This window comes from Chlorocebus sabaeus, chromosome 25, assembly GCF_047675955.1.
Source record: "Chlorocebus sabaeus isolate Y175 chromosome 25, mChlSab1.0.hap1, whole genome shotgun sequence".
Lineage (NCBI taxonomy): Eukaryota > Metazoa > Chordata > Mammalia > Primates > Cercopithecidae > Chlorocebus > Chlorocebus sabaeus.
Genome location: NC_132928.1, coordinates 19,397,501 through 19,410,691, shown reverse-complemented (window position 1 = coordinate 19,410,691; position 13,191 = coordinate 19,397,501). Strand labels below are relative to the sequence as shown.

At 36.2% G+C, this 13,191-nt stretch overlaps 1 protein-coding gene across 10 annotated transcripts in view; it reads left to right on the top strand.

Moving 5' to 3' along the window:
* The window catches only part of SYT14 (synaptotagmin 14), a 234,193-nt gene that overhangs the window by 153,525 nt on the left and 67,477 nt on the right, over positions 1 to 13,191 (top strand). For 9 of the 10 annotated variants that reach the window (XM_007988577.3, XM_037985600.2, XM_007988575.3 and 6 more), the window contains 2 exons: positions 2,499 to 2,770; positions 8,200 to 8,649. In XM_007988577.3, the coding sequence (XP_007986768.1) occupies positions 2,499 to 2,770; positions 8,200 to 8,649 (722 nt within the window). Of the gene's footprint in view, positions 1 to 2,498; positions 2,771 to 8,199; positions 8,735 to 13,191 lie in introns of those variants that run through there. The other variant, XM_073011533.1, reaches the window with a different exon arrangement.

The following is a 13,191-nucleotide window of genomic DNA, read 5'->3' as shown; positions in this document are numbered from 1 at the left end:
ATTATGGTCATCCCATTTCTTCTACCAGTGATGGGTTTAGGAATAGACATGTGACCCAGGTCTGTGCATTGAGATCTGTGAGGCAATATGCTCAAGACTTCTAGGAAAGATCACCTGTCTTCTAAGAAAAAAGGTAAAGGAGTAGATGGTGTGCTGACTCCCAAAACCACTTACGTTGGAAATTTTTTAATTGACTTCATGTTACAGTATTTAGGTATTACCCTTTAATTCAGTGGCTAATTAAATATGCACTTTTAAAGGGGCAGAGGATGTCAGTTTAATGATTGATAAACTTTGTCCTATCCCTTGAGAATATATTTGGAAACAGCAGAAAATCCAAATATTGTTGTTTTTTCTTTTTCTTTAACAAATAGGGATTCGTCTCAGCCATCAAGTTTGGAGGTAGGTATTTAGTGATGTTTCAGATACCCGGACTTTTCATTTTCCTGCTTCTGCCTTCCTAGCTTTCATTCTTGTACTTACCACTGTATGGTCACAAGGTAGCTGCTACTCCTCCAAGAAGGAAGCAGGGGAAAGGCAAAGGGACAAAGGGGCATGCCAGTAGAGTCTGGCTGCTTTTATCAGGAAAACAAAACCTTCCTGGAAGGTTCACTCTGAAATCTGCTTACATCGGCCACTCCTAATCGGAATGCTGCTTAGGAAAAAAGAGGTTATGGATGGAGTCAAATCAGTCTGCCAGCGGTGGCAGCCACACATAGTTACCCACCCTACATAAATGGATCAAGCTAATTAACTGCCTAAAACCACTTGTCTCTTTACTATTCTGTAATTCTGTGGGTTATTTTGCTATGACTTGCAACATGTCTAATCTGTCTTCTTGAATTCAGCTTCAACTATATTAATTCAGCCACTTTTTTACTTTTTACTTATGTTATTAACTAAAGTTAGTACAGCCGGCCCTCCATGTATGTGGATTCTGCATCTGTGAATTCAACCAACCTCAGATGGAAAATATTTGAAAAAATGTGTGGTTTCATCTGTACCAAACGTATCAGACTTTTTCTTATTATTTCCCAAACAATACAGTATTACAACATTTACATAGCATTCACATTGTGTTAGATATTGTAAGTAACATCGAGATGATTTAAAGTATGTGGGAGGATGTACTTAGGTTATATGTAAATACTATACCATTTTGTAACAGGTACTTGAGCATTTTGCGTTTTGGTATTTGAGAGGGAATGGTGGGGTTAGAACCAGTTCCCCACATATGCTGAGAGATGACTCTGTGGATAGACTATTAGACTCACTAGGTAAGACATTTAGTTTTACTTTTTTTCCAAAATTGGGGCCTTTGAGCAACTATGTAAATTTGTGCTACATTTGTGCAAATTATTATTTTTCATTTGAACCAAGCGTTGTGGTAATTTTTAAATGAAGCTTATAGTTCTTATGTAACTTTTTATCTTAGGAAGAACAGAGGAACTATTGAATGTTTGAACTGAACTCCATATCAATGATAATACAAACTACTGTTTCAGGGTCCCTTGAGAAAAGAGATGCACAGTTCATTAAAAGAAAAAAAAAAGATCAATGTTTACATTTAATGTTTAGTATTGCATTCAGAATTTGTCTACAAAGACTAAACTGTTCTTAAATTATGTACTGGGCTCTATTTCCCTCCTGTCCCCAACTCTGTCCTTGTTCACAGATACATTTATTCTCAATCACTGAGATAAATAATTGAGGTAAAAATTAAAAGGATAATTTTAGAGTGAAAGAAAATGTGGTTTCATGTTAACTGCTAGAGGTAGAGATGCCTACTATAGGCAAGATGGAGTCATAATTTACAAAGAATACAGACACAGATGTAGAGTGGGATAGAGTGCCATTATAATGGAGAAGAGACAGAACACAGCCTCCAATCTTTGCTGATTGGTGGATGTTAGCAAACAGGGAATGGGCCTGATTCACAGTACACCTCATTTTAGGATTCTGGATCCAGAACAGATGTAGAAAAACATTTCTGACACCGCCAGCTGAATGCTAGTTTAAGTTCATCTCAGTAACTGAAGAACATAGGTGAGTTCTTGTTGAACACAGTTGAAGAACAAGCAGAGGTATTATGTTTGTTTTTCCAACCATATTTGTATTGCTTTGACCCTAGGGTGGCCACAGATCACAGGGTAACAGATGAAGTATGTATACATCAGGATTGTTTTGAGACAGACAAATAAATACACTGTTTAACTAATACTTATCACTCCCTCATTTTTATGATATGTAACAGGATCTTTCTTCGTATATGACTTTTATTTTTGCTAATCTTATGCAGGAGGTGAGGAGTGGGAAACCAGATTATTTTATTTGTGCCTCTGAACTAGGGAAGAAGAGGTCATTAGTAAATCTAATAGTTATGTTGCCATCAATTTTTTGATCCAGTTTTCAAAAATTATTTACGGTTATTGTGTGTAACACTATACTGCATGTTGAGGCTAATTGGAAACAGTGACCAGATTCTTAATCATTATCAGGAAACTGCATTCAGAGAATGAGAAGAACACCCCCGCTGGATGAATTGCAGCCACCACCATATCAGGATGACAGTGGTTCTCCCCATCTGTCATGTACACCCTCAGAAATTGGGGACAGTAAATGTGAGTTTTCCCACTGCAGCAACAGTCCAAGATGCTCATATAACAAGTGCCCAAGTGAAGGAAGCACAGGTCATGAAATAGAAAGTTTTCATAATAAAGGATATGAAGAAGATGTTCCAAGTGACAGCACTGCAGTCCTGAGCCCTGAAGTAAGTAAAAGCACATAGAAGTTTGAAAATGAATGTTATTTGGAGGATAATAATCCTGTGCTTCTCCTCTTGGTAAGAAGAATTGATTTTATCACTATCCTATTCCTTTGTAACTTATAGTACCAGTATCCATCCTTAATCTAATCTTTATCCAACAAACTTATCAGGAATGTCCCAACTAGTCTTCAACTGCCCCCACTCCCCAACCCCAAGCCCCACCACCAAAGGAAGATGGGTACCTACAGATGTTTTTTTTTTTAACACTTTGTATAAAACATTCTAGAATAATTGATTTCATCATTTATTTCATCTTGAGGCTACTATTTGTATTATTTTATTTTATTTTGGATTTTTTTTTTTTTTTTTTACTATGAGGAGGGTACTCAATGTTTCACAAGTCTTTCATAATCTTATTGTATTTTCATATCATAGAAAATACAAGGGATAAATGATGATCAGCTTTACTAATGAAATTTGAATCCATGGCTTCATGCATTCAGAGTGGCTGGTTGGTTGGGCTTTAAGTTTACTTACTGTGTTGGAGCAAAAATGTGAAAATGACAACAAAAATAATTTTGTGGCCGTTGTGAAGTATTACTGTATTCTAAAAAGAATTTGTTTTGATGTTTCTGTCATAATGAAAACAATAAAGGCAATCTAATGGTTTTATAAGTTAGTATTTAGATTTACTTTCAAGTTTTTTTGTTTTTGTTTTGAGACAGGGTCTCGCTCTGTCACTCAGAATAGAGTGCAGTGGCGCAATCACAGCTCACTGCAGCTTCCTCCCACCTCAGCTTCCCAAGTAACTGATACTATAGGTGTGTATCACCACACCCACAAATCTTTTAATTTTTCTGTAGAGACAGGGTTTCGCTATGTTGCCCAGGCTGGTCTCAAATTCCTGGGCTCAAGCAGTCTTCCTGCTTCACCCTCCCAAAGTGCTGGGTTTGCAGGCATGAGCCACTGCACCCAGCCTACTTAAAAGTTTCAGATTGCAAGTTTTTACTGCTTTTGTTCCAGACAACATTCAGTAATACTGAAATGTGTCCGTATTCTTACCAGACAAATTTTCAGATCTGCTGCCAAAATTAAATAATAGATGTAATTTCCTAATACCCAGAACAATTAAGCTATGGATAGAATTTCCTTAATTTTAAGTTTTTCTTTTATAATTGTTAAAAATACCTTGTATCTGTTATTGCTTTTTTTTAGTATTTCTAGTATTACAGTATCTGACCTAGAAGAAAATTGTACATTGATATTTTAAGTTTAATATATCATTATTTTATTATTTTTCATGATGTATGTTTCTTTGTGTTCCATTACCTAAACAAATTTGAGACAGCTGTTTTGTAGCTTTGTAAACTACATATACAGCTCACAGTGAACAGTGAAGTTAACAGTGAAGCCTGGATTGTGGGATTAATAAACAACAACAATAATACTATCACCACTTGTGTCAGGAATTTTGCTATGAGCTTTATGTAGTCTGCTCATTTAATTCTAACAACCACATCTTTAGGAAGTTATTATCTCCATTTTATAAATGAAAACATTAAGAGTCAGAGAGCTAAACAATTTTACTAAGTACAAGCAGCTCTTAAATAGTGGAACTGCAGTTCAAACCCAGGTCTGTCTGACTGCCAAAACGGTGCTCTTAACAACTATATTATATTGTCTTTTTTGATCCAAAACGTTGTGTGAGAAATTACTTTGATTCAGTGGTACCCTCCAACATTACCAGGCAAACTCTCTCAGAGGACTAAAGGACCAAAGTAAGATGCTCAAATTATGTGTGTGTGTGAGAGAGAGAGAGAGAGAGTGTGTGTGTTAATCCATTTCACATACAAAGCAAGAAGTAAGAGGAGCTAGATGAAATCAGAAATCCGTTAACACACCTAGGGGATAAGCTGCAAGTGGGTGTAGGTAGCAAGACCACACTGTGTGAGTCCTGGTTTATGCAGTGCCCATACATCCTATCTCACTGTCTCTTTTTCCATCAGCATTCCTATTTATGATGTAACAAGGACCAGAGTTGAGATTTGAACAAGGGTACCAAGAGCCAACAGCACACACTTGTTTGTTTTGTGGGAGAGATATAGTTATACTCCTGGCCATCACTTAAACTTGTCAGTTAGCCTGCTAGGCAGTTGTAGGTTTTGTCTGCATTTCTTAAGTAGAGCACATGGGTGACAGAGCTGTCAGCCCAGAGGCTACATGATCGTGGCTTGTGCATTTCATCCCTTTCTATAGGTAACACTCATTTGATCCATCATATTTTCTATTTAATCTTTCTTTGGCATATGTTGTAAGTTATTAACTATTTGTATTATCTTATGAATTCTGCCTATGTCTCACAAGCTGCTTCTTAACTCACTCTCTATAGTTATCACACACTGTGAGTTTTGTCCGTATTTCAGAAGCTGCTAACTTGCTATCTGTAACCACTTCTTTGGAATTTCCTCCATCCTGCTTATTTTTGTGTCTTCTGTAGTAGCATTGAATGTGCTCAAACAATATAGCAAATGCACATTACAGAAATATTTAGATGTGAATGCTGATAGCCTATGCTAATATAAAATTCACTTTTGTGTTTTTTCAAGTTTATTTTGCATCCTTGTAATAGATATTATGTGTCAGATAGAAAATTCTCACTTTTCTCTTGGTTTAATCCAGGCTGTAGTTATCTTAGAGCGTATCCACATACATGATTAAACTGAGAGAGGAGAGAAGGTTCAGAAGAATTCCATGGGAAGGAGTTTATAGATGCTGTTGACGACCTATTGCTATCTAGATAAAGTTTTTTTAAAACTGGTCCAGATACCTTGAAAGGAAGGATTGTTTGCTTATTGCCTATTTTCAGAATGCAAATAATGTCTTTTATCTGTAAATGTTCCACCCTTTCAACATTGGGTTTCACAAGAATTGTTGGCATGTTTGGGGAAAAAAGAAAAAACAATCAGGGAGGCACCAAGAGAAACAAAACTGAAAAATAACTATCTAGGACCTGATAAACATTTTTATTGCCTGAAAATCTTAGCTGTCATGATGCTGTTTTAGAAAATCTTTAATTGAAATACCAAAACCATATAATTAATAATCTTTAATTACCAATTATAAAGTAGTATACATTAAAACATTTTGCTCTAAACTGTAAATTTTTTTAATAGAATAAGAATATGTTTTGATTTTCTCACACTATATTAAAAACTGAATTCTCTTATGGGAATTTATTCCTTCCCCCCAAGTATTGTTCTTCTGTTGTTTTTTTCCCCCGTACATTATACCAACTAGCATGTAAGATTTATAAGACCAAGGACCAACTGGGCATGGTGACTCCACACCTGTAGTCCCAGCACTTTGGGAGGCCAAGGCAGGAGGGTTGCTTGAGCCCAAGAGTTTGAGACCAGCCTGGGTAACATAGTAAGACTTTTGTCTCTACTAAAAATCAAAAAATTTAGCCAGGTGTAGTGGTGTGTGCCTGTGGTTCCAGCTATTCAGGAGGCTGAGGCAGGAGGATTACTTGAGCATGGGAGGCCAAGGCTGCAGTGAGCTGTGATTGTGCCATTGCATTCCAGCCTGGTTGACAAAGCAAGACTCTGTCAAAAAAAAAAAAAAAAAAAAATTAAGGACTCCTGTCTTTTTAGTTCTCTCTGCAGAAAGAAGCACTCTCCCGACCTAAAATAGGGCTTGGCACATAGTAGGTACAGTAGTTATGGTACATGTTAAGCTGCTACAACAAAAAGACCCCTCAGCCCCCACCAAATACAATGGCTAAGGAACACAGAAACTTACTTCTCTTTTGTTTAACAACAATGCAGGGTGAGCAGGGGGCTTTGCTCTATGAGATTATTCAGGGACCCAGTTCCTTCTCTTCTGTTACTCTGCCTTGCCCTAGGGTGTTGTCCTAGTCCACATGGTCTGAGCAGACCCACACATCCTGACTGTATATCTGCTTGTGAGAAGAGTGAGACAGAGAGTGGAGAGCAAGTAATTTCTTATATAAACCTGATCTGGATGTTTCACACATAAATTATTTTTGCCTCCCATTGGCCGAAGCTGAGTCATGTAGTCGTATGAGCTATAATAGAGGCACTGAAGTATAGTCTCTTATGGACAGTGGTTTTTCTTTCTTTTTTTTTTTTTTACACACAGTCTCTCTCAGTCACTGAGACTGGAGTCCACTGGCATGATCTTGGCTCACTGCAACCTCTGCCTCCCTGGCTCGAGCGATTCTCCTGCCTCACCCACCTGAGTAGCTGGGACTACCACCATACCCAGTTAAGTTTTGTATTTTAGTAGAGATGGGGTTTCACCATGTTGGCCAGGCTGGTCTCAAACTCCTGACCTCAAGTGATCTGCCTGCCTCGGCTCCCCAAATCTTGTGGGTAGTATTTCTAGCTAACACTCAGGAAGATTTTGTTTTGTTTTGTTTTGTTTTGTAAATGGAAAAAGAGAAGACTGAGATTCAGTAATACTCACTGCCACTCAAAAGTTTAGAAAATTTTAAAAATTTATTAAATTGGCCCACATTTTGAAATGAGAATTATTTAAGATTTATTAAAATACTTGAAGAGGCAGAGTGGTATAGTTGAAAGGCCAGAGACCTAGGTTTGACATTGTTGGTAACTAGCTAAAACCCCTATTACATTCTAGATAGACAGACTGGCAGGAATTTGAGACAATTACAGGAAAAATGGTTATAATTTCTTTTAATTTCATAATTAAAATGTACCATTTCAGCCTTTCTTGAACTTTTAAAATGTGTGTTCTGTCATTTTAAATAGTCATTAATGTTAGAAAATAATGTGTTTTTAATTGTGGTTAGAAATTGAAGTAAATATAGTCTATGTTATGGAAAGTAAATATGTGCTAATATTTTGAGACCTTTATTTATGCTTTCACATTTCCATTGATTTTTAAGTCTAAATATCTTTATATTTTATTACAGATTGGGGTGTTTTAGAGCAAACTCTGAAAAGGGAACCAAATTTTTTAATAGCATTATACTTTTACTTATGTTCTGTTCCTCTGCAACCTGATACTCTGCTGTCAGTGGCATTGTTTATAACATTGAAAGTAAAATGTAGTAGTTTTCTACAAAAGGAGCAGATATACCCACTAAAGGACATATTTTAAATTATCATTTATAAAAACATACATCACACTTTCTCAGAATTGTAATGGTGAATATTAAATTCTAAACGTGTCTTTATTATCATAAGTTTTGAGTTTAACTTACTGCTTATAGAAATCTTGCCCTATAGGGTTCCTTTTGGTTGTAGTTGACTGTTAATTGTTATTGTATTACTTTCTTTGTGGCAGAATTGTTTTCACATCTTCCTTCTAAAGAAATACCAAGTATTTATTGACATGCTAGGTTAAATAATTGAGTTAAAAACTCTAACATTTAAATTTTCTTTTCTTAGGATATGTCAGCTCAAGGATCATCATCACAGCTTCCTAAACCTTTTGATCCTGAGCCAGAAGCTAAATATGGCACACTGGATGTGACTTTTGACTATGACTCACAAGAACAGAAGCTTCTGGTAACAGTGACAGCTGTCACAGACATCCCAACATATAACAGGACAGGTGGCAACTCATGGCAAGTACACCTTGTTCTTCTACCTATAAAGAAACAGAGAGCAAAAACCAGCATCCAGAGAGGACCATGCCCTGTCTTCACAGAAACATTTAAATTTAATCATGTTGAATCTGAGATGATTGGAAATTATGCAGTTCGGTTTAGACTGTATGGTGTACATCGCATGAAAAAAGAAAAGATTGTGGGGGAAAAGATTTTTTATTTAACAAAATTGAATCTTCAAGGGAAAATGTCATTGCCTGTGATATTGGAACCTTCTTACAATCATTCTGTGAGTATCTCATCAAATGGCCTGTATACAGTTTATGTTCATGGTTTATAGTGTGCACAATTTTAAAAATCTTTAATCAAGCCAACAAGTTTGTCAGTCTATTTTTTAACATAGTAATCATGACTTTTCAAAAATATCTAAGCCCTGGATAGATAGATATACTTTTTCTTACCTAAAAAAGTTGCCCTTGAAGATAATTTGTGATTTATGTCTTTTATTTTATCCTTCACAGAGTTTTGGCCCAGGGTTTTACTTGTTTTTTTGTTGAACATTTATTAAATGTTTGATTATGAAGTCATCCAAACTCCTTATAGAATTTTTTTTTCCAGGTTAAAATTAGGCAATGCATTCAGAAGTATCAGCCCCATATATTATTTGCTATATGGCAGAAAGGATTTGCCCTTACAGAATATGTGCCGCTCCCTAGGTCATGACTGGATATGTTTCCAGAACTTCTGTGAAATTATTTTAAAGTTTCAAAACAAATCTGGCCTCAGTAGACTTTCCACCCTTTTTAAACAGATTGTGAAGTATTTCCAGAGAACCCTTAAGCTTAGTACTTTGAGCTAGTTCTCTCTTTTCTCTTTTTGTCCTCCAGATGATAATCACATATAAATCTCTCTCTCTGTCTTCATATTTTAAACTAAATTCCCACAAGGCTTTGCAAATCACAGGAGAGAAATGTCTGCACTGTTTATTTAAACCAGGGAGATACATTATGCCACATTTAGATTATGAAAAAATCTGTGATATGCTATAAGTGTGCATTATGGTTTATGTTTATTCCTCTCTGTTATATTGAAAACAAAGCATTTTAAAAATATAAATATACAGATTTTAGAATAGATTTATATTCTAAAATAAAGGTATACTATTTTAGTGTTGTTTTAAGCTTTTAAATGTGTAAGCTTCAGTCCAAGTAGTTTAGGGTCTCATTGCATTTACACCAGGCAACATTTTATGTTGTAGGAACTTCATTCACAGTCACACCATACCAGTTTAACTAAATGATTTCAATGTCTTTAAGTACAAAATGATGATGGTAAATATAGTATATTCATATGGGTTTCTAGGATAAGAATTAATATCTTTCGGGAAAATTGATAACTTGCTATCCTTTTAAATTTTCAGAATTATCATTTTGGGGAAATGCCTTTTTAAAATAATAGCAGCAGCTTATAAGAGGGGAGAGAAAAGAGTGCAGGCAATATTTCAGGGGGGAAAGAACAAATTTTTCATAAAATTTAATAATATACAGTTAGAATATGATTTCTAAACTTTTTCATTATTTGGTCTGGGTGATCACTAGTTATTCTGTGGAAAATACACCCTTATCTAGAAATAACTTATTTAAATTAGCAGAGAAAGACTCTGTCATCAAGAGGTATGTAATTTATCTGTTCCCAATTGTGTTTTAATTACATTCATTTCACAAAGAGAATGAAGTCATAGAAAATAATACCATCTTATCTCTGTTCAAACTAAGCAATTTTTTAATGGACCTACGTTACATGTGTTAGCTTCTAGTCATTGATTCTATAATCTTTTTCTGCCAACCAGTACAATAATTTCTGAGGAAAAAGTGCTAAATAAATAGCTTGTAAGACATAACATTTCTTTTTTATTAACTTTTATTTTAAGTTCAGGGGTACAAGTGCAGGTTTGTTATATAGGTAAACTTGTGTCATGGGGGTTTGTTTTACAGATTATTTCAACACCCAGGTATAAAGCCCAGGACCTAATAGTTAATTTTCCTGATCCTCTATCTTCTCCCACCCACCACCCTCTGATAGGCCCCATTGTCTGTTGTTCCTCTCTAAAGATGTAACATTTGTATTTGAATAAAACTATCCATCTTCTGCCCTTAGAGAATGTTTTCTCTGTGTTGACATGCTTCTCAAATTTAGTACCCTATATTTAATTATTATTATTTATTACTTTCCTTCTTTCTCCACCTTCTCAAATCTCATTGGTTCCTTTTGGCTTCTGTGCTATCAGTTATTTACTTGTTAAAATATACCAATACAATGTATATATTCTATATATGCTATAGTATTAATGTTCTCTTTGCTTAAGTTTTAATATTAACTTTGTGGGGAGATCTTGTGATTATAGTTTACTTGGGTGAGTTTGGCTCTAATTTTTGTAAGATGTAGTAATATATCTATAAGAGATATACTCATAATTAAACATTTGTTCTAGTTGCTTTTTTTTCCCCCAGAGTCAGGGTCTCACTCTGGGAAAAGTCAGGGTCACCCAGGCTGGGGTGTAGTAGTGTAATCATGGCTGACTGTAGCCTGAAACTCCTGGGCTTAAGCGATCCTCCCACCTCAGCATCTCAAATAGTTAGGACTACAGGTGCACACCACCAGGCCTGGCTAATTTTTTTTTTTAGTGATGGGGTCTTGCTATGTTGTCCAGGCTGGTCTTGAACTCCTGGGCTTAAGTAATCCTCCCACCTCAGCATCTCAAATAGTTAGGACTACAGGTGCACACCACCAGGCCTGGCTAATTTTTTTTTTTTAGTGATGGGGTCTTGCTATGTTGTCCAGGCTGGTTTTGAACTCCTGGCCTGAAGCGATTCTCCCACATCAGTCTCCCAAAATGCTGGGATTACAGGCTTGAGGCACCATTCCAGGCCTTCTGGTAGCTTTTGAATACTTACTTATTATTGTTGTCATTTTTGTTGTAAGGGTATTAGCCTTTTGGCCAGGAAAATTTTAATCCAGCCAAAGAACTTGCAAACTACCATTAAAACACATTTAAGCTTACAGGTTTTTTTTCATAGATAATAGGAACATAGAATTTTGCATATAAAATTTAGTTTTATAGCTAGTTTTGCAGGAACTGATTGAGAGAAAAAAAGACCAATGTCACCAAAATGACTTTCTGAGGACTAAACAGTAGGTTTCCCTGAGAATAAGATTAAAGTTTAACATTAAGGCTGGGGCACAGTTGCTCATGCCTGTAATCCCAGCACTTTGGGAGGCCGAGGCAGGTGGATCACAAGGTCAGTAGATTGAGACCATCCTAGCTAACACCGTGAAACCCCATCTCTACTAAAAATACAAAAAATTAGCCGGGCGTGGTGGTGTGTGCCTGTAGTCCCAGCTACGCTGGAGGCTGAGGCAGGAGAATGGTGTGAACTCAGGAGGTGGAGCTTGCAGTGAGCCAAGATCGCGCCACTGCACTCCAGCCTGGGTGACAGAGCAAGATTCCATCTCAAAAAAAAAAAAAAAAAAAAAATTAAAATACCATTTGAAGTGTTCCTTCTTGATCATTGCATGATAGAAAATATACTAAGAATTAAAAAGCATAATTTCTCTCTACTGACTAGCCATGTAAACTAAGTAAATCATCTGATCATTTTGGGTATCAGGTTTCCCATTAGTGAAATGAGAGGATTAGACCAAGTGATCTCTAAAAGCCTATCCATCTCTGATATTATCTAATTATGCTAGTATATGTTGGGGAAGGAGTTAGGTAGGAACAGAAATTGGTGAATTTTAGATGAGTTCTGTATGCTTGATATGACATTTTGTGGCAGACATGTATTATGCTTTCTCACTCTTCCACCTTTTCAGTAACTATCTGGGAATAACTATGTCTACCTCCCTAAGGTAAGCCACAAGTTGACTTTCCCAGTCTCACTGGTAGGTACGGCAGGAGCTGTGTGACCTAGACTCTGCCACTCATATTCATTTTCAGGAAACCTCAATACAGACTGAACAAAGAAGCAGGCACTGCACTCAGATCATGTTTCCATGAAGTTGATGGTGGAGGTATCTGGTTTTCAGAGGCAATAGTAACTCTGTTATAAAATAGCTCTGCTGATGCAGAAATGGTATTGGTGCTGGGCCACTAACAGCTGCAATAGAGAAAAGTCCTTGGCAGAAAAGAATCCAGTGAGAACAGCAGCAGGTTCTCCTCACCCAACCAATTCTGTAGTATGGTTTTTAGACTTCATTCTTGAGAAGCTTAACCATTAACTTGGTTCTTTATTCATCCCTGTTCCTTTAATAAATTACTATTCCACTTAATGAGTCAGTTAGCTTCTGTTGTTTTCAAATAAGAATCGTGAAATAGCCATATGGTTTACTATTAACTTGCTTTAGTACTGTCTTATGCCAAACTCAGTAGCTAGAACGTTGTCAGTTATCCTTCCTACCGTGGTATATATCCCTCTCATAATTTGAACTCTTCTTACATACTCAGCTTTGTTCAGATGGCACTCTTTCTTAGCATATAACCCCAATTAATTTCTTCAGTTGGATTTTTGGTACTATATTACTCTCTGTAACAGTTGCATAAAGCAGCCTTTCCCTTTTTCCTCATCCTGGTTTTACGTCTAATTGCAGCTTATTAGATTTGTTAATATTATTATATTTGATTGATTAATAATGAAACTTTATTCTTTCTCTCACAAACATACACACAACCCTTCCTGTACAAACAGTACTTAATTAGCCTGATCTCTTCGGAGTGGCTAGCGATAATAATAGTGAGGCTACCTACACATTGGACAGTTCTCATAATATAGGA